At 41.3% G+C, this 19,558-nt stretch overlaps 1 protein-coding gene across 5 annotated transcripts in view; it reads left to right on the forward strand.

Annotated features, from left to right (window-relative positions):
* The first annotated feature begins 288 nt into the window (after positions 1–288).
* LOC120737932 (adenosine kinase-like) overlaps positions 289–19,558 on the forward strand; it is a 126,562-nt gene continuing 107,292 nt past the window's right edge. The window contains exons 1-5 of one of the 5 annotated variants that reach the window (XM_040038874.1): positions 289–463; positions 619–755; positions 4,332–4,406; positions 4,497–4,550; positions 18,546–18,624. In XM_040038874.1, coding sequence (XP_039894808.1) covers positions 706–755; positions 4,332–4,406; positions 4,497–4,550; positions 18,546–18,624 — 258 coding nt within the window. In that variant the 5' untranslated portion in view covers positions 289–463; positions 619–705. Of the gene's footprint in view, positions 464–497; positions 756–3,325; positions 3,714–4,331; positions 4,407–4,496; positions 4,551–18,545; positions 18,625–19,558 lie in introns of those variants that run through there. The other 4 variants (XM_040038877.1, XM_040038876.1, XM_040038873.1 and 1 more) reach the window with 4 other exon arrangements.

Consider the following 19,558-nt stretch of genomic DNA (forward strand, 5'->3'; position numbering starts at 1 on the left):
CAACTAAGTTACACTGATTCATACAATTTGTTAAAAAAAATAAAATAAAAATAAAATCACATTCATACTTTGTGACAGAGAAACACATTCAGATGTATGCTTTGTAAGTAAGTAAACAATATTCTTGTTCTTGTGACTCGATTTGTCTACCTCAAAAAGAAATTTTACATTTACATACATAACTGTCAATTGTGTTTTAATTTGAAACCACTGAGGATTTTATGACTTCACTACTACCCCACATTTTGCAAAGCAACCCTGTGTGGGATGGGATCCTCTGGTGGCCAGCTTGTGGCCCGAGGGCCCCATGTTGGACACTTTTGATTTCCAATACAAAGCTAGTATACTACTGTGGCTGTCTGCATGTTAACTTTGATCCATGCTATGTCTCCTATCCAAAAATGACGGTGACGCTGAAGTTAAGTAGTTGGAGCAGAGGAAGGGGGGAAAGCGATAACGAGAGGTAGCAATTTTTTCCACATGTCTGTCCAAATGCACAGTGGCTGCTCCATCGGGCCGTAACCAGCTCCCTTCATTTTTATGTTTATTTTTGCTACTTTTCTTTCTCTGTCGTTGCATGCTGTCGACTAATTTCTTCATCATCATCATCATCTGAAGGGGCAGGAAGCTGAATCCCGTCTCCAGCAGTTAGCAGCAGCTTCCCTGGCTCCACGGCGACGGCACAACCGGCAGCAGATTTAAAAAATGTCCGAGGAAGGACCGAACATGTTGACAGGGAGGAAGACGGCGTTAAGGTAACAACCCGAAAGTATTTGTGTTAACATATGCGACGTACGGTGTAGCTAGCAGCTAGCTGTTAATCGATGCTAATGTCTCTGTTGCCGTGGTGAACTGAGAGCGGGAGGTGCACAGTGATGGCACTGGGGCGGCTTAACCTTTGAACGTTACATCAGCTGGATGTGTACGCTGTAGTTAGCGTTTATGCTCGGTTATAACAGCACGGAGCACAGCTAACGGGAAAAGGCTGGGTTCGTCATCACATGACTGGAAAACAAGAATTTCCGCTACATTTACCCAGCTTGGAAGTGCCCCTTTAAAAAATAAAGCACACACATGCATAAAAAATGTCGTGTGTGGGCAATCTGCAGAGTATCGTGTTTTTAAATTAAAGGTACTGGGGACAAACTTTAACGTTAGCTAAGAAGTTGAGAGGACGCTATTTAATGCTGTATTTTCACACAAAAAAAATGGCAGGAGCTACAAATGCAAAAGCTTTTTAAATGCAACTTTCATTGAGTAATATGAAACATGTAAAGGGAACGGATACGTTTGTATGTTTTTATCATTTTCTTGTTTATATTTTTTATATCAGTATAGGCTCAACATATTGCAGCGCACACAGCTGATGTGTTTTGTTGACATTAAAAGAACACGGTGTGAAGTGAAGCGTGCTACGTTCATGGAAACTTAGGAAAACTTAAATGTCAGCATAATTATCTGAGGCACGTGGGCCGAGCCAGTGCTTTTACACCCATTTAAACACACAGACATGCAGAGGTTGTTACATGCCTTTAAATGGTCACACTGAAGGATGCATCATCTCTATGATTGGCCCAGGGGCAAATATCTTTTTCTCGGCCCATATTTTCTCACATATTATCTCTGTCATTCACACACACAGAGCAATAATCAATATTAACAATAACATCATTCTAGCGGTTGTGTCAGAGGTTGTGTTTGTGCTGTGAACTCACACCATCTTTTTTAAGCTGGACTACCGGATGTGGTAGACCCGAGGGCTCAAAAGCACTGCAAACAAAGAAAATACGAGCAAACAGAAGAATGCAGCAAAAACACAGCAAAAGTAGAATTAAAAAAACAATACAAGAGGAATAAAATACAAGGAAAGTAACGTAAAACACAATGGAAGTAGATTGAAACACAACGGAAGTAGAATAAACCATCACGGAAGTAAAATAAAACACCACGGAAATAGAATAAAATACAACCGAAGTAGAATAAAACAGAATAGGTGCAGAAAAAAACAAAACAAAGCACACAAAGCACAATAAATTGGGAAAAACAGCACAGAGGAAAAAGAGTAATGTGTGTTCTAATCACACGATTCATAAAGTGCTGAAGATGCATGTTTCCTTCAAGTTATCGTCTCCCCTAAATTACATGCATTGTGTTTTGTGAGCCTTTTTAAATTTGCTGATGTTTTCTTAGTTTGCAGTGCATTTGACCTCTCAGTGCAACCATAACCACAAGCCCAAACATATTTAACTTTGATTAACTTGGAACAAAAAGAGAGAAGCCCATTAACCACAGGTCCTCACAGACTCACTGGATGGGTCATTTATAGAATTCCTCATTCAACAGTTATTTCCACTGCTTCTACATACATCTCACACATGAGTCATATTTTTAACATAGAAATGGTAACAAGGATTCAGTTGTTTACAAAACCACAAACTACTCATCCATCAGAACTTCATCTTTCAGGCCGTGCGCTCAGCAAATCCATAGATAACACTGCTCAGACCCAGAATCTTAGCAGTTAACGCTGTCTGACTACTCTATAAGACACTCACCGAAAAAACAAACTGTTGCATAGCTGATGCCAAAAAGTTTGCAGGTATTTGGCAAATGACAGAAAAAAAAGTCATCATTCAGCTCTTTGGAAGGAAACTGGAATGTGAATGAAATGGTGCAACGGTTTAGGACCTAACCACAGTAATATTAATCGGGGACAACATCCTCATTTAGATTTTTTTTGTTTTTTCTTTAAATATTCAACACTGAAAAAATTACAACAAATTAGAAAAAATTAGAACAAACAGCTTATAGTGCAGGAAGTACAGTCATACAACCAGAAGGGAAGTGTATGAGTTGTGTTCCTACACAAATTATCTTCAGTAAGGTGTCTATTTTCATCCTGTGCTTAAAAACAGGCAGTATGCAAGACATACACAGGCTATTTTATTATTTTAATTATTTTATTTTATTTATTTTTCTATACCTATTAATAGCTTATCTAACAGTTGTGGACACACTCACAGAGATATATCAGGAGCAACCCGGGGTTCAGCATCTTAATACATACATTTATTGTGTAGCTGTAGAATTGATCCACAAACCTTCTGATAGTTAGACAACCTATTCGACTTCCTGAGACAAAGGCTTAAGTAGAATTCTGCACAAGGATAGACTATTTGGAACTAAAATTATAAGCATTGTTGAATCTAAAGGATCAATATACCTGTGATATATGTGTGATGGAAAATAATTAATTTATTCTTATTTTATTCCATTTGTGGACAGGTTACAAGTGAAAAAGTAAAGAGTTTTCTTCGCTAACTATTCTTTAATATTTCAGATTTTTAGAAAAACGAGTGTTCATTTTTTTTTAAATTATAATCATTAAAACATAACTGAAATTTATACATATTTATATACAATGCATGTGGCCGTGCTCTGTTTGTAATAGAGGTCCACCGTTTTTACTGAGTTCCCATTGCCTGTGAATGCATCATCCAAGGCCTTTCAACATTGGAGAGTCAGCAGCCAATCATATGGCTAAAAGATGCTAAGGCCCGCCTATTTCTTTCACCAACAGTCAGGGTTGGCCAAAGTGCAGCTCCAGTTCCTGTAGTCAAAGAACATGCTGCTTTGAACCAAAGAAGGAAGCTGTTGACCTTTCAGTAATAATCAGTTTAGGCTGCAGGGGTTTCTGACATGCCAACTCCAAGGTGAGAGCCACATGATTATTATCCTCCTCTGTTTACACCGTAAGCATGTCTGCTCTTATGACTTTATTGTTTAAAGCATGAGCTAACATCACTGCCAGACTTTCAGTGGGTTGATTGAAAGCATTGAGCTCACCTATTGTTGAGATGGATAAAGGCATGTTGAGCTTGAAAGGCCAAGTATTTCTCCCTGTGCTCTGAGCTGTTACCTAACTTTCAGAAAGCATACTCTGTCCTCGGGAGTATACTTTGACCGCTATGATATCTTATTACCTCATATTTTTAGGTAAATGGGTAATCTGTAGCTCTAGTCTAAGAAAACCTTATTTTAAAGCGTTTGCATGACACATAGGTATCAAAGGCATAATAATCATCTGCAGGAGTCATAAACAGTTCATTCATTAATTACTCTGCTATAAGCTTAAAAGTTTTCAGTCGCTTATGTTTCTGTAGCTTGAATTTTCCCATAAAGAGATGCTCTTTATGGGTCCTTCCAGTGTAATTGACCAAATCACAAACAGATGATTTTCTGTATCACAACAGACTGTTTGTTCCCCCTGTTCATGCAGAGCCTGTTAGTGGGAGTCTCCATAACACAATATGCTTTTGTCTCCCCCACAGTGAAAACATGCTCTTTGGGATGGGAAATCCCTTGCTCGACATTTCAGCTGTTGTGGACAAAGATTTCCTTGACAAGTAAGTCTAAATGCTTCATCTGTTTCCCCTTAAATCATCCTGCATGCTCAGAACACACTTAATGTTTGTTTGCTTGCCCTTTCCTGAAAGGTTTGGACTGAAGCCGAATGACCAGATCCTCGCAGAAGACAGACACAAAGCCTTGTGAGTTAAAACTTCGCTCGTAACCCACGCTACAGTCGCTTGTGTAATGCAAACAGTTAAAAACATGTGAAACCAAATAAGGGATACACTAGCCATTCATACACACTACTACCATCTTGACACTGTAAGCTGTGCTCAAAATAGCTAACTCATACATTGGCCCCGGGTAGCTGGCAGCCTCAGAACTTTACACGCCCACATTTTTCCAGCTCTGAACCCATGCCAGGCTATAAATAACCTCTAAATTTACTATTGCCTTGTGGCAAATGTAAGTTAGTAAGGGTTTTTCTGAGTTGTGAGTTTCTTGTAAACACGCCTCCGTCACATTGCAAGCAGTAACACTACATCCTTCCTCGAAGACACTGTGGCATGCCCCCGCTTGCAGCCCGTCACTCTGTAGAAACAAAGAACTAGGCTTTAATCACTGACTGACCTTACACCACCCTTTTCCTTCTGTTTGATAAGGTACAGATGGTTCCTTTGCAGGGAATTTGTTGTGTGAATTTTTTTTTGAAGATGTTAAATATGTGCACCATCTGTAAATAAGAACATGGTGTGAGAGAGGGAGGTGTTGGGGTTCCCTTTGAAGTTTGAAGGATTAAACAGTTTTCACACTGAGAGGTAAATCACATGTTCCACATTTAGCATATGTAAACATTTGTTATGGGTTTGCCTATTAGTGTGCGAGTGAACTGAGATGTTTAATAATTACCCCAGCAGCAATAGAAAAAAATCACAGGTTTTCTGAGTTTTTATGACTTTACTTTGCCTGCCAAGTCTGAAATGTAATCAAAAAAGCCATTCGCTGGGACAGAATAACCTCTTCTGTGAATCCAGCTCTCTTTTATTTTTAAAGCATGATGGATATTTTCTGACGGCAACATTTCATTTTGTCTTAAATTGGCAATTTGTGTCTCTGCAACCAAATGTAACCCAATGCCCGCTGCCTTTCAGTTCGCTCTAACAATAAAAGTGCAACAGATGACTTTTTAAGGCCTTTCGTTTAACCAGTAGCAGGTCACCTGAGCTGAAGTGCTCCTTTAGGCAATTTTACTACATCACACTGGTCAACGTTCACACCTTAAAGCTGCTCAGTCAACAGTTATCTGCTGGCCATTACTACTGGAGCACTTCAGTGTTTAAGGTGCTCTGTTGAGTTTTTAAAAAAAGTCTTTATGAAAACAGAATCGGCATTTTCATCGTGTAAAACGGTCTGTTTTAAGTACGATAAGCCAGATAGTGGCACTAACAAATGAGGAGAGGCCAGTGGGAATCCTTGGACATGTACAGTTAATTGTTACTAGCATTACTTTAACAATTTGACAATAAAATGGCTTAAAGATGTCAAATTCTGAACAGTTGGCACTTTTGCAAAGACAAAGAAAAATGATTTTGTTGTCCATTAAGACGTTTTAATGTCTTGAGTAAACTTTGTATTGGATTCAGTGTGACGGAGCAGTGGAAAATTTGACTCATGTCAAAATAACCCCCATATTTATTTGTATTGGGCGCTCCAGTGGAGCAGTGGTCCTGGCTTTGGGGTTTCTGCACTGCAGATGTTACATTGGCTAACATATTGTGATGCTGTGATTGTGCTTCCCAAACCCTATCCATAGACATTTAGCCAGTTTAAAGCCATAATGTTTAAATTTTCAAAAGACCAGCTTAAACCAAAAATTGGTGACTGCTACCGTTGACTGTGCAGAACTACTGAGCCACCCCTCATTTCTTTATATTTTGCTTCCAAGGAGCCAGACTTTCTTGTAATGTTTGTAGGATAAGTGACCATAAGTTGCTGTTTCCAATGAGTCCAATTCAGTTCAGTTTTTGTACCCTTTCTTGTTGTTTGTTCAGCCACTTAACACTGACATACAACTCAATCAAGTATATATATAAAAGGCATCTAACTGCACATAACAGACAACTTGGCAACAAACCAATTTTAAATTTAGTATCTTTAGCCACTTTGTTACTGCAACCGGTCACAAAAAAAACATAATTTGTTCTCATTTTTTTTAGTTGAATAACACACATTCACAGGCATAACATTTTATTTTTGGACCAGCAAGTTGATTCCCAAAGAAAATTTGGCATATGGTGAGGAAACTGGACAAGTGGAGGACAAAAGAAGTTGCAGACCTACAAAACTTTCCACAACAGGTGATCGGTATCTGAAAGTCCTTAGAAAACAGGAAACATCCAGGAAAGAGCTGACACAGAACTTGAGAGTTGCATTTGGCTCTTCAGTTGATCCATCAACTGGTAGCTGAAGGACAGCGATGGTCTTGAAGGTTAAATGACTGATGAACTGGACTGAAAATCTTTCCAACCACACTGCAAGTGTAGTAAAAGCATATGTGGATAGAAAAACATAAAGTGCAACACTATCAGTCGTGGATTGGCCTCCCCAGACCTGGACCTCAACATTAATGAAGCAGCGTGGGATCATCTTGACAGAGAAAAACAGCAAGTATCCAAAGAAATGTCTGGAGAAATATTCCTGAAGATTACTTAAAGAAATGACAATAAAGCCTTAAATATCAAGTTTGAAGCACATTTGAATTGTAGGGTGGCCCGAGACTTTTTGTACAGTACTGTAGAATAATAATGCAAATGGATACATAGCCTATCCGGCACCAGGCTGCATTAGTCCATAAACTTTACTACACTACTGCAAACCACCTACTGTGTAGCTGTTACATGCTGTAGTAAATCTGTGAAGGCATTATAAAACTATGAAGCACCATAACGATGCAGTTAGAGTTTAAAGACAGATCAGTACATCTGATCATCTGTACTTTACAATGGGCTACCTTGTCGGGTCTTGTTACTTGACAAAAGGACACATGTGACCTTGGGCAGGAGCAGCGGCACAAAGCAGCATCATCAGCAGTGTTGTTCTCCTTCAGCACAAAGGCAGCGGTGTTATCTTTAGCCCCACAGACACTGTTCTCTACACATTCTGCACAAGGTCAGGGCAGGATTAACATGCAGCTTTGCTGGTTAATTCCCAGCACAATGCATTTCAATGCACGTCCCCTCAATGCTATAGACACCAGCGTGCCTGTCATCATGTCAGTCAATGCATATCTGAGTAAGCATGCAGTATTTTTATCATACTGAACGTTAACTTTCGACGCTGCAGCATGTGCCACAGTGTACCTATTAATGCTGCTTTGCTTGAGGTTTGGTTTGGTTGCTAAGAAGTCACGTGCAAAGTCATTGGCTTACGGAAGAAGAAGAAGAAGAAGTCCGCTGAAGTGTTGTGACAAATAACTTCATTACTAAAAAGGCCTCAGTAGACTTACAAGTCCAGTCAACTAACACCATTGTTGCGCTACCGAATCTACAGAGTGTAACACGATTCATTTTTTCCCCCCATCACCCTGGTGGGAGAGAGATCATTGGATGCAGTGCGCTGTGGCCATGCCTGAATTCAATTATCTAGTCACAGCAGAGCCCATATAATCCTGTTGTTGCTGAGAAATTGCCTGCTGGACAGTAGAAACTATCTACATCCATGTTAGTACTGGCTGGGGACTTATTTTTGGTGTAACAAGATTCAGCCGCGTATTCTTAGTGATTCAGTAATGGATTAGGCACCAAAATTCACTGACTTTTGCTGTTTTCTTTTGTTTTCTGTCGCAGTAAATTAAACACGTTTTTGTTCTTAGACTGTTATTTTGAAAATTGCAAGACCTCAACTCCATCTAGCACTTAACCTTCTGACATTTTAAGATATTAAATGTTTTTTGCAACAAAATTTTGATCAACTTAACTGAAAAAATAATCGAGAGATGCAGGAATTTGAATGAAAACATTTTTATTTGCTGCTCTGATTTGGGTGGGGGGTGGCGGGGAAATCTGCCATACTGAAAAACAACCCAAACTTCCTGCTACATTCCATTTAACCACAAGCCCCGGTTCACTGCTGGGCGTGGCCTTTCTGTTGTTTCATAATGCTTCTTTTCTTTTCACCTTTGCCAACTGCTGCATCCTTTCTTTCTCCTTTGTAATGCATCAAAGCCCTCAAACTATAATATACCTGTAGTTAATTTTTACATGATGCAATCTTAAGCAGTGCTATAATCTTGTATGAGTGACAGCATCAGTCTCTCCTCAAAAAGCAGCTGCGAGTTCTGCCGGTACCTGTATTTTATTCCTGGTTTCACAGTGTGGTGGTTAGTCTGTCAGGCTGGAGTAAATGCAAAATACTGTACTGTTTGTTCACATTATATTTTCTTATATATTATAAATATAAAATATTATATATTTTTATATTTTTTTTGTGGTTAGTGAGCTGCAGTTGAGAGGGTCTGCTTTCAGCAGATGCTGGTTTTTCAGGCGAGGCCTTTGGTTGTTTTGAAATCGAGGTATGAGAGGAAACCAACTAACCAAAGAGCTGCGTGAGACTTCCTCTCTGCCTGCTTAGACATGTTAAATTCAGAGTTTCAGTGGGTAACTGTCGTAACTGTAGTTCCCTCTGACTTTTTGCAGCTGTTGCTGCCATCGTGTGGATTCAAATATGAGTTTGATTCCTGCAGGATTTTTAAAGGCTTCTTGTCATGTGCCGAGATTTGGGGTACGTTTGACTTTGTGTTGTGACCAGATGAACCCAAATATTACTAAATTCAAAATAAAGTTGTGTTCTTTACTTAGGTCATGTCTAATTTTGCTTTGTAGTGTTTGCTTTTTTAAAATATTTGATTCTGATCATTTGCAGTATTCGTCTCATTAGCACGTGGCGAATATTTATATTTTAACCTTGTCACTTATTTCTTGGCAGCAAAATTCTTTTTAATATGTTATTACTTTGCAGAATATGGGGCATGCACCCTATATGACCAGCAGGGGGCAACAGTAACCTGCTGTTTCTACCCCCCTAAAAAAGAAGTCTCCATAGAAAACAACATGTCAACATAATGAAAACACGCCTCTTTCTGCAGGAGATTATAATGTGGGACATGCAGAATTTCATAATATAATATCTACCCAAACCCTCTTGGGAGTGTTAAGTGAATCATATTAGCGCTAATAATTATTAGTGTATCAAATGAGCGTGTCATTTTTTACTGTGAGAGTATTGTCACCTCAGAGGGGTGGTGGCGGCGGCGGTGGGGGGAATCAGCTGGCTCCTGAATATTAGTGCTGTTCAAACATTTGTTTTATGACTCCCTCTGTCCAATGATAATTAATTGTTTACTTTCTCATCTCTGGATGATGGCGTGACTCTTTTCAGTAGTTGTTTGCTCACAGCAATTAAGTTCATCAGTGCTCATCCTATCCTCTCCCCCAGCCCCCCCCCCCCCCCACCACCTACCCCGTCTCCCTCCTTTTCTCTGTTTCTCTGTGCTAAATGCAGATTAGCAGCATCACAATCGCATCCAGAATGAGAGTAAACTCCTCATTATGCCGTGTGACCCTCTGCTGCATGAATAATTCAGGGATGCAGTGTTAGTGGCTGGCTGTTATTAGCATTCCGGATGGCGAAGGATAGGGGAGGGGGGGGGAGGGGGGGAAGGAGGAGGGTGGGAGGCTCATATCACTGACAGGGCTGACTCAGGGGGATCAGCGCTGGATTGAGACACACATCACACACACATCATCACACGACACAGGAGATCAGTGGAGGTGCCTCTCCACTAACACACCCTGCTGTCTGTGTACATCTTACACACCCCTGCTGCTGCCATGCAGCTCAATCTGCTTACTGGGGGAAAAAACAACAAAGGCCTCTCTCGCTGAGTACATGCTAAACACTTCGGCTCCCGGGTTCGTGTGTGTGATAGATTCTGCTCTGTAAACACACTTGACTCTACTCCTCTCTTTCTATTTTTTATGTTTTTAATATATAATGAAGTGAATCGTGAGTGCTAGACAACCCCCCCTCCCTTCCCCTGTGGAGCTATCCTTGTGGTGTCATAAGGACAGACACTCCTGCTTGTTGTGTGTTTGTGTGTTTGTGTCTGCTCACATGCATGTGTGCAGGAGCTGCATGTGCTTGCCATGGTGCCACTTCACTGGATGTACTCATGCTTGACTGAGTGTGTAGACACATTACACACCCCCCACCCACCAATCCTTTTATTTTCCAGCTCCCTTGTCTGGTAACGCTGAGTGCTGTACTACAGTACTTAAACTCACCTCTGCTGGCAGCTACCGGGTCAGCACGTCCGGCTCCCCCCCGCTGCCGAGGACAAAGGTCACGGGCCTGCATCCATCAGCCGACCTCTGAGCCAAAGCGAGAGAGCAGAGATTAATGGCACTCAACCGGTAATTGAGACATCAGAAACGCGTTCAGCGACCAGGCGCGCTGCTCTTGATGTTTTATTGATAACCGTGAATCTGGCAATTTGGGACGCTTGCGTGAATCTGACGTGCTCGCCAGAGCCGTACTCAGCTGTAAGAAATGCGAATGTAGACCTTGTGAATTATAAAAGAGGAAAACTTTTCAAATACTGGAAAGAAAAGGGGGGAAAAAACAGCGCAGGGTCTCCTTGTTCCCGTGTTGGTGCTTTCTGTGTGATGAAATTTGTCAGCGTGCTGTGCAGCCGCTTGATTTCTCTGCATTTAAAAGCATACATGCTGCATTATGAGAGATGGCTGATGCAATCACAATTAAGGCTTGTCCTCGTTGGGGCTTTGAATTCCTCTCTTCCACTCTCTCTCTCGCTTGTTGATGGCCACTGCCAGCAGGTGGTGCCAGAAGGAAACATCACAAGTCAAAGGGGGCGTAACAAACACAATCTACATCTCTGTGCATGTGGGCGCTGCTACCCCCTCCTCACCTCGTCTCCCTCCAACTCCCCGCTTTTAAAGAGCGTTTTATAATTAAAATGTGGGCGTCTCAGCCAGTACATACAGCATGTTCAGTTCAGAAAAGCATGCTCAGGGCTATTTTTAGTCATCTTTGATCCCCCAGCAGCCACACAGGAAAAAGCCACTGATGGCAGCAGCCCTTCTTTTTTTTTTTTTAACATGAAGGCTAGTTAGTGCACTATCTGTGCCGATCATTTCTCTACACCTAGCCTGTGCGGGGGTAGAGATGGGAGGCCTGACTGGTGAGCAGCAGCAGCACTCCCCGTGTGTTTAAAGTTCACACTGGGCCATATGGTCCCCGCAGTAGGGGGTGTTGGTGGAATTATTCACACGGAGCGCTCTGAATCACTGAGATCCTGGTATCAACCTCCAAGATAAGGGGAATGTCTCAAAGGCTTTGTGCTCCGGCTTCAAATCTCAATCCTCAAGAGAGCACCAGAAGCCCCATCCTTGCTTACACACTCCCTCTTCCCACTCCTCTCTCCCTCAGTGTGTCCCTCTCTCTCTCTCTCTCTCCCTTTCATTTCCTCACACACACTCTCACACTCCCTTTCCCACATCCACGCAGTACAGTGTGACAAACAACGCCACCCTCTGCAGCGCGAAGCCAAAAACCTGTGACATTTTAGAGGAAATAATATGAACTCATACTCCATGACCAGATTTTGCCCCCACCGCCTAATCCTTGAGTGCAGCCTAATTAAGTACAAACAGCAGTCCTCAGCTAATGCCAACAAATGGGCTGCTGCTGCTGCTGAAGCTGGATTGGCCCATTATTAAAGGGACGCACAGTTGTCGTTTCTGCATTCTAATGCAATTACTCACCCATTATGACCATGTAATTGTGCAGTCATTAATTGTGTATCCAGTCTGTGATGCAAAAAGTGTCACCGCAGAGAAGCTGTGGCACTATTTTTTCTTTCTTTCTTTTGCACCGAGGTACTCGAGGAAGGTTTTCTTAGCTAAAAAGGGATTTGCCCCAGTGGATTGAGATACCCGAGCGATGCCGATACTTTAATGCTTTTGTACAAATCAACATTCATCCCTTGCTGTAGTCTATTAGAAGATGTCAGAGGACGGGAACAAGGCCTCTGTGGCTGTTTGAATCATGACTCATTTGTGTTCAGTACTTTTATATGCCTCATTCTTCGCCATCTATTCCCATCCTGCCCTAATGTTCCTCTGATAAGAATGTCCTATTCATTCTGCGTTCCTCACCGGTTGCTACACAGAGAGGGAGTGAGAGAGAGAGACTCTACAGGCATTGAATGAAAAGCACATCTATTTCTGAGAGGGAGCGCGAGCATGGTAGAAGATAATTATTGATTTGAAATAAGAAAAGATAAGGCTCAACCTTGAGCAGCCCAGCGATAGCACACAGAACAGAATAATTAATGGGCCTGTCTTGTGTCGGGACAAGCTTTCACACTGAGACGAGCGTATTGATTTTAAACAGATAAACTGCGTAACCCTTTGTGAAGGGTTTGACAAACAATTTAATTGGGGGGGAAAAACAACAATATTCCTCACCCTTTCCATCTCCCTTTCATCATGTCCCCGAGCTGTTTTTCCTCCGCCTGACCTATGGAAACAATTACTGTGCATCAGGCCTCGTACTGCCTCCAGACTACCAAGGAAGGCTGGTGTGGGATGCACACACACTGATTGGGGAATCTAATCAATGGTGGAACCTGTCTCCACTCCAGATGCCCGTGTTGAAACTGGGATTACCAAAGCCTTTTAGCTGCATTGGCCCCTCTCTGTTTCTGTCAGATAGAGAGAAGATGGATCTGCCTGTTTAAATATACCTGCCTGCTATACTTGAAGCAGAGATAATTTACTGTTCCTGTACAACCCTCCTCCTGCCTAATCCCCAAGGAGAGCCAGCAAAGAAGCCCCAGTCCGCTCACTTCTTCCTTTGCCCTCCCCTGATTAGCGATAGAGGCCGTTTGATCATGTTTCCCTGCCTGTCCTTGTGATTTGTAAGCTGTTTAAACGTGAACGAGGCAATTAAACGAGGACGAACGGCGTGTAGGAGAGAAGGTGCCGCGGTGATCATTAGCGATGAATTACCCCGGTGTGCACTCAAACACTCGGGAGGACTTTCAGGCGGACCACTCCCGAGAATCCAGATCCAATCTAGCCATTGATTAACAGAGACTTGTTCTTCCTGTGAAATCACTCGACGGGGATTTTAGGGCACTCATCCGGTCTTATCGAGATAGGCTAACATCAAAGGCGAATGAAGAGGGATTGGGTAAATGGGCTCGCCTTGCCCTCTGTGTAAGAGACTTAGAGGAGCAAATCTTGAATTATTGCCTCATGTAAATAATCTACTTGGCTTGTTTTTTGGGGAGGTGAGAGAGGAGCTCATGAGTCACTCGGGTTAGAGAACTCTCAAAGTACTTTGGAAGCTCTCATATTTCCCTTGATGGGAAACAACAGTGGGGGCTCCATCCTCAGGAATGTAAACAACACAATGTTCCCGACTTGTGTGATCTGCCTCAACAGTTTGAACGCGTTAAGCCGGAGAGATCTGGAGGTATTAGTTGTCGAGGGGGGACTCTAGGACTCCGATACCCTCTGAATACAAATATTGTATTCAGCGGCTTAATTCTTCTAATTTGAATATGATTTCATTTAAGCTGAATAAATAAGTGCTGCTATTAGTCTCAAATTGGAAGGTATGAAATTGAAAAACTGTGGCTTTTAGTTAAGAGTGGCGTTTAACCAAAGTGCCACCGGCAGCCTCTTGTAAAACATGTTATATAACACATGCTGACCATACATTAGTGGAATACATGGCATAGCTGGGATTGCTCTTACGCCGAGCGACACCAGTAGGTTTTAAAAGCCGAGGTTACTGGCTGAGGACATTTTGTTCAAAACAATTTCTTTTTTCTTTTTTTTCTCCCTCTGCTCCCTCCCATCACTGAGTGAGCTTAGACTGCAGTAGATGGAAAGGGATTTTCTCTCTCTAAATGGCCAAGGGGGCCGTTTACGGTGTCACTACTATGGGATCACATGATGTTTGAGGGTGTAAAGGTCTCGAGGCAGCTGCTCCTTTTCGGATGGGATTTTCGAGGCGTCCAAGAGCAGGGCCCCATGCTGTCTGCACTGAAAGGTGGAGCAAATACTTCTAGCAAGGGGGGGGGGGAAGCACTGAAATCCTCAGAAGCTGTGTGTCTATTTGAAATGGGTTCTGGAGTCCCTCGGCTGCCTTCATGTTATAAACACCCACAGTGCTCAAATTCTTCTTTTGTCAAGGAGTCATAACAGGTGTCTCAGGAAGGATTTTTTTTCCACCCGGTTAGCATATTTTCCACTTGCATGGAAAGTTTTTTTTTCTTTATTAGGAACATTCTGCCCTGGGTGGACCTCTCGCCTTGAGACATGATATGTAGACTTTCTTTGAAGCAGTTAAGGTTACTTTCACACCCGCTCAAAATTCGGCCATGCCTAGTTAAACCAGGTTGTGCTGAAGTATTGAACACCTCTGGCTGGCACATGTTGGTAAGCCATGACGCACTTTGCATACAGATCAGTGCTGTCTGTGGCAAGTATACACAGTAGACATGACATATTTTTATGATCAGGGCTACAATTTAAAACGTACAACCGTTGACCAACCCCATAAAATGCACTGGATCTCTGTAGCGCAGAGTACCAGTGCCCCCTTGGGATTACAACTAAGCATTTTATTATGAATTTAAAGCAGTAACGCACATATAATTCAATGCGACTGATTTAGAAAAAGGCCAAGGTGCATCTTCACCTTAGTTAGGCCAGTTGCCATAGCATGGCGGATATGTTTATATATCCAGCCCCCCCCCCCCCCCATCTCTAGGAGGCTAATGGCGCAAACAATGTGCAGAACGCAACATTATTCATGTTCTCAGCTTCCAAGATAAAGGGCTCTATCTCGCAGCGTAGCCTGGCTTTGCATCATGTTACGCCTGAGCATCGCAGCTATTGATGTTTGAAATGGCAGTATGATGGGGAAAATACAAAAATGATAGAACTGCCTTCAGTATTACCCTGGGGTGTTCCTTTGGTTTATGTTTGAAAACACAGCAATTGTTTACTCCGTATTCCCCGATGTAATGTCTGCTTTCTCGACTCATTTCTGTTTAGTCTGTTACAGTCATTTCTAAACTTTGCTGTGCGGTTCAAAAACATCAAACCTTTAATCAGATGCGGTCTCTCGCTAAACGACTTATCTGGGTATCGGGTTTTTATACATGGCAAAATAATAAAACGTAATTTTCTAATTGCTCTGAAAGCATCACCTATGAAATATGAAATATGTGCAGTCGCCTATCTCTGCCAAGTTGAAGATGAATAGCTGCTTTTATTTTGTGCGTCTCTTTGAGGAAGCAGTTCAAGTTCCTTAGAAATAACTTTTGCTCACTGCTCATCTTGCTATAATACTGTAAGGCTAAATACAACCATGTGTGAACAATGTTTCTCTCTTTTGCTTTTATCAAGCTGACATTTTAGACTCCCAACTGCAGATTTTCGACTCCAGCAACATTTGTGGTAAAGTATCCCATTTAACAAAATCCAGCTTTGATTTTTTTCTCCCCCCCTCTTTTCCCTGTAAGCAGTTTATATAAACAACTTGCACCTGGAATGTCACGGTTAAAGAATGGCGTAAATGTATCCCACTTTTAGTCTGTTGTGTTTCTGGGTTTACGTGCTCCAAAACACAACTTCTTTACTGCTCGAAAAGGGAAGAAAAATGTTGCGACTTAACTAGGGGATTGGAAAATATATCCTTACAGGATAAGCTGAGTAAGTTAACAAAAAGTCTAGCACAAATATTTGGAATACTGAGTCAAAAGTAACAAATGCAGTATTTAAAATGGCGATCTAAAAGGCGATCCTGTGAACTTTACTTGTGTTTTCTGTTTAAATGATCAAGATAATTCTGTTAGGAAGGGTTAGGAGTGTTACAGAACCACAAGACACTTTACAGGACTCTCTGTTTGTAGGTCTTGCTTATAACAAGCATCAGTAGAGACTTTCCAGCAGCAGCCACATGATAGTGCTCACCTTCAAAACTTGTTATGTGCACATGTAACTTTGTGTTTTGATTAACTTCCAAACTTTGGTTTTAGTTTGGAATTTGCCGCAAAGTGTGCACGTCCTGTTGTAAATTTCTCACCGACCAGCATTACTGCATTAGCGGACATTGGCATTGGTTCATTTTATTTTTGACACGTGTTTGTGAAAATTTAAATGACATTTGGGCTTTTTTAGCTAGAGGAAAGTATAAATAATTATTTTGATTGTTCTTATTCCATCTCATAAGTGCCCTCTAGGTAAAGTGAGCATGCTCTCTGTAGATCAGACATAAATGTTTGAAATATATAGCTAAACTGACAGATAAACACTTGAAATATGTGTCTGAAAAAGATAAAAGCATCTTTTGTTTGGTACTATTTAATTAACAAAGTCAGAGAGCATCCAGTGTGAGATCATTTTAACTAAACACATTCAGTGCCCGAGTTCATCTGAAGTGCTCTTCTGATATATTGAGAGATTGCTAACCTGTTAAATTCAGAGAACAGGTACATAATGCAGTTAAAATGTTTAATTTAAAGGTAAAATAAAAAGCTAAAACCATTATTTTTTTCAGGAAGTGCCCATTGAGGTTGCGCATGTGAAGCATAAAGCTGTTAGATTAGTTTTATTCTGAAAAGACAAACTTTGAATATGCAGCACTTGCACAGTGCTGCTCCTTTAGTTATCCTAATGTTAACATTATCATCATAGCAACAGTCTGAGTGATAACTGGTTAGCCAATATTATAAGCAGATCCCAGCTTATTGCAGATTTATTGTTATGTATGTTGTCCAAAATCATTTTTAAATACAGAAAATGATGTATAAACAGATGCTTGGGCTGATGTAGAAATGGTGTCATCGTGTAGTTTAACCAGAAGAGTGCCTCCCACTTTACAGTACTGTCTGCACAATGTACCGCACGTACAGTTGTATACATGTCACAGCTATGCATTAAATATGTTGTCAAAAACTTCATGAATTATTCTTCTCATGTGCTGCTCCTTTTTATTATTTCTGTTGGCAAACTAATATACTTAATCACTTCATAGGGCTGATGGATGTGGTTTATACGCTAAGAACTGCTCATTTTAACCCGTTGCTGTTTGGTTGCTAAGCATATGTATTTCAACTTTTATGGCTATAATGAGATGCTATTGTTATGAAATGAAAACAACTGGATGCTTTCATTAGGTGATGTAGGTGCAGAAATGCTAAAAACGGGTCATTTTAGGATGTTGCTGGGCGGTTTCTAGGCAACAGTGATAACATCATAATATCTGATATAGATGAGAACCACCAGGGGGACAAGATGTACCTGTGTGCTACGTTTGGTTGCTCGACTCCTGATGGTTTTGCAGGAGTTTGCAAAAAAAGACACACACAGACAGACAGAGCTTTTATGTTTTATAGTAAGATAACATTTTTTTGTTCTTCCTGGGGTTGGATGTCAGCCTGATGGTTTTAAGTGCTCCGACATGGAGCGGCATTAGCATTAAGCTGGAAGCGCAGTTGTTTTCGCCATGAATGCAGGTCTAATAATCTTTCTCCTTTCAGCCTTCTTATGGTCTTCATCAGCCCCTCAAAGAAATGTTTGACGTTTTAGCTGCTAAATGCTCTATTATTTTCAACAGTTGGCTGCGAAATTAGTGTGGGGGACATTAGGGCTCGGAAAATATTTTTGCTCTGAAGCTGAGTACAGCTTTATAGCCACAGCGGCTGGAAATAAGGTTGGTGGGAGCAGTGCGGCTGAATCGAAACAGCAACTTTGCCAGCCTTTAAACCAGACAATGGGTAGAAAGAGGAAATGGGAAAATTCTGTAGGCTTTAGGGAAACCACAAGATTAGGTGACATTATCATGAGAAATTTAATGCTTGAGGCTGGCATGTTAAACGGGCTAAGTTGCATTTGACATACAAACTCCAGAAAGTTTTGATCCACTCTGCATTTGTACCCATCTCACCATGTCCCTTGCATTCTCTGCATGTCTTCCTTCATTACCTCTATAAACCTTCTCTTTTCCCCCGCGCTTGGCATTGCCACAGTCAGTCTGTAATTGTTCTTAAACAGTGTCTTATGAAGCATTTCTTTTATTTTTGTTTGTTTCAGGTTTGAAGAAATTGTCAAGAGGAACAAAGTTGAGTACCATGCCGGTGGTTCTACCCAGAACTCGGTCAAAATTGCTCAGGTTAGTCTTCTCTGGCCGCCTGCCATGTGCCCGAATGTGTTTTGAATATACGGTGGTATGCTTGTAACCTTAGATTTGTCTGCCTGGCAGCCCTGGGAATACTGAGCATAGCTGCACAGCACGATGACACATTACTGTTTTAGCTTTTTAGCTGTTTTGAATTCATCAACCTGCCACGAAAAGAGAAAGGCGGGAAGGATTAATAATATTTACAGTGTTATCTGGTTGGCCTAATTTCCTGAGACATATCAAACATCAATTAGAGAGAATTACAAGTAGACGCAATTAACATGTCACAACAAATTATACCAAACAAATGCTGATCCTCTCTCTGGCTGTTAAGACAGATTTGAGCATCTAAAAGAAATTGGTGATTGTCCAAATCTAAAATGGCAATCTGAACTTTTAGAAGATTATTCACTGAATGCTTTTTTTTTTTTTTTCATGTGACTGCAGCAAGTCGCTGAATTTGACATCCAGTGATTAGCTGCTGATAAGGCTTTGGTCTGTTCACAATAAACAAAGAAAAAGCATCTAGCTGAAAAATAATTCTCTTCCAAGGAGGAGAAATGAGTGCAGAAGCTAATTGAGAGGCTGATGTCTGTGGAAGCGTGGAGTCTTTCTTCTGTGTGGGTTTTGTTTGTATGTGTCAGTACAGTGTGTAGACTTTGTATTTGTACACGTGTGCTTGTATATGTGCGCCTGTGTGTGTTTTTGTGTGTATTTAGCGCAAGATAGATACAGAGCAAGGGAAAAGAAAGCAGGCAGGCCCTCAGGCTGCCACCATCTCCATGCTTTGGAGACAGTAAACATCCTTTAAAAATGAGACGCGGAGCTGTGCACCTCCGTACAAACACTCTTTAATTATCAAGATCAGACACGTTTGCATAAACCTCAGTCACTTGCATTAACATTAACTGTCAAATTGATTTTA

Source organism: Simochromis diagramma, unplaced genomic scaffold (genome assembly GCF_900408965.1).
Source record: "Simochromis diagramma unplaced genomic scaffold, fSimDia1.1 OVJJ01000402.1, whole genome shotgun sequence".
In the NCBI taxonomy this organism is placed as follows: Eukaryota; Metazoa; Chordata; class Actinopteri; order Cichliformes; family Cichlidae; genus Simochromis; species Simochromis diagramma.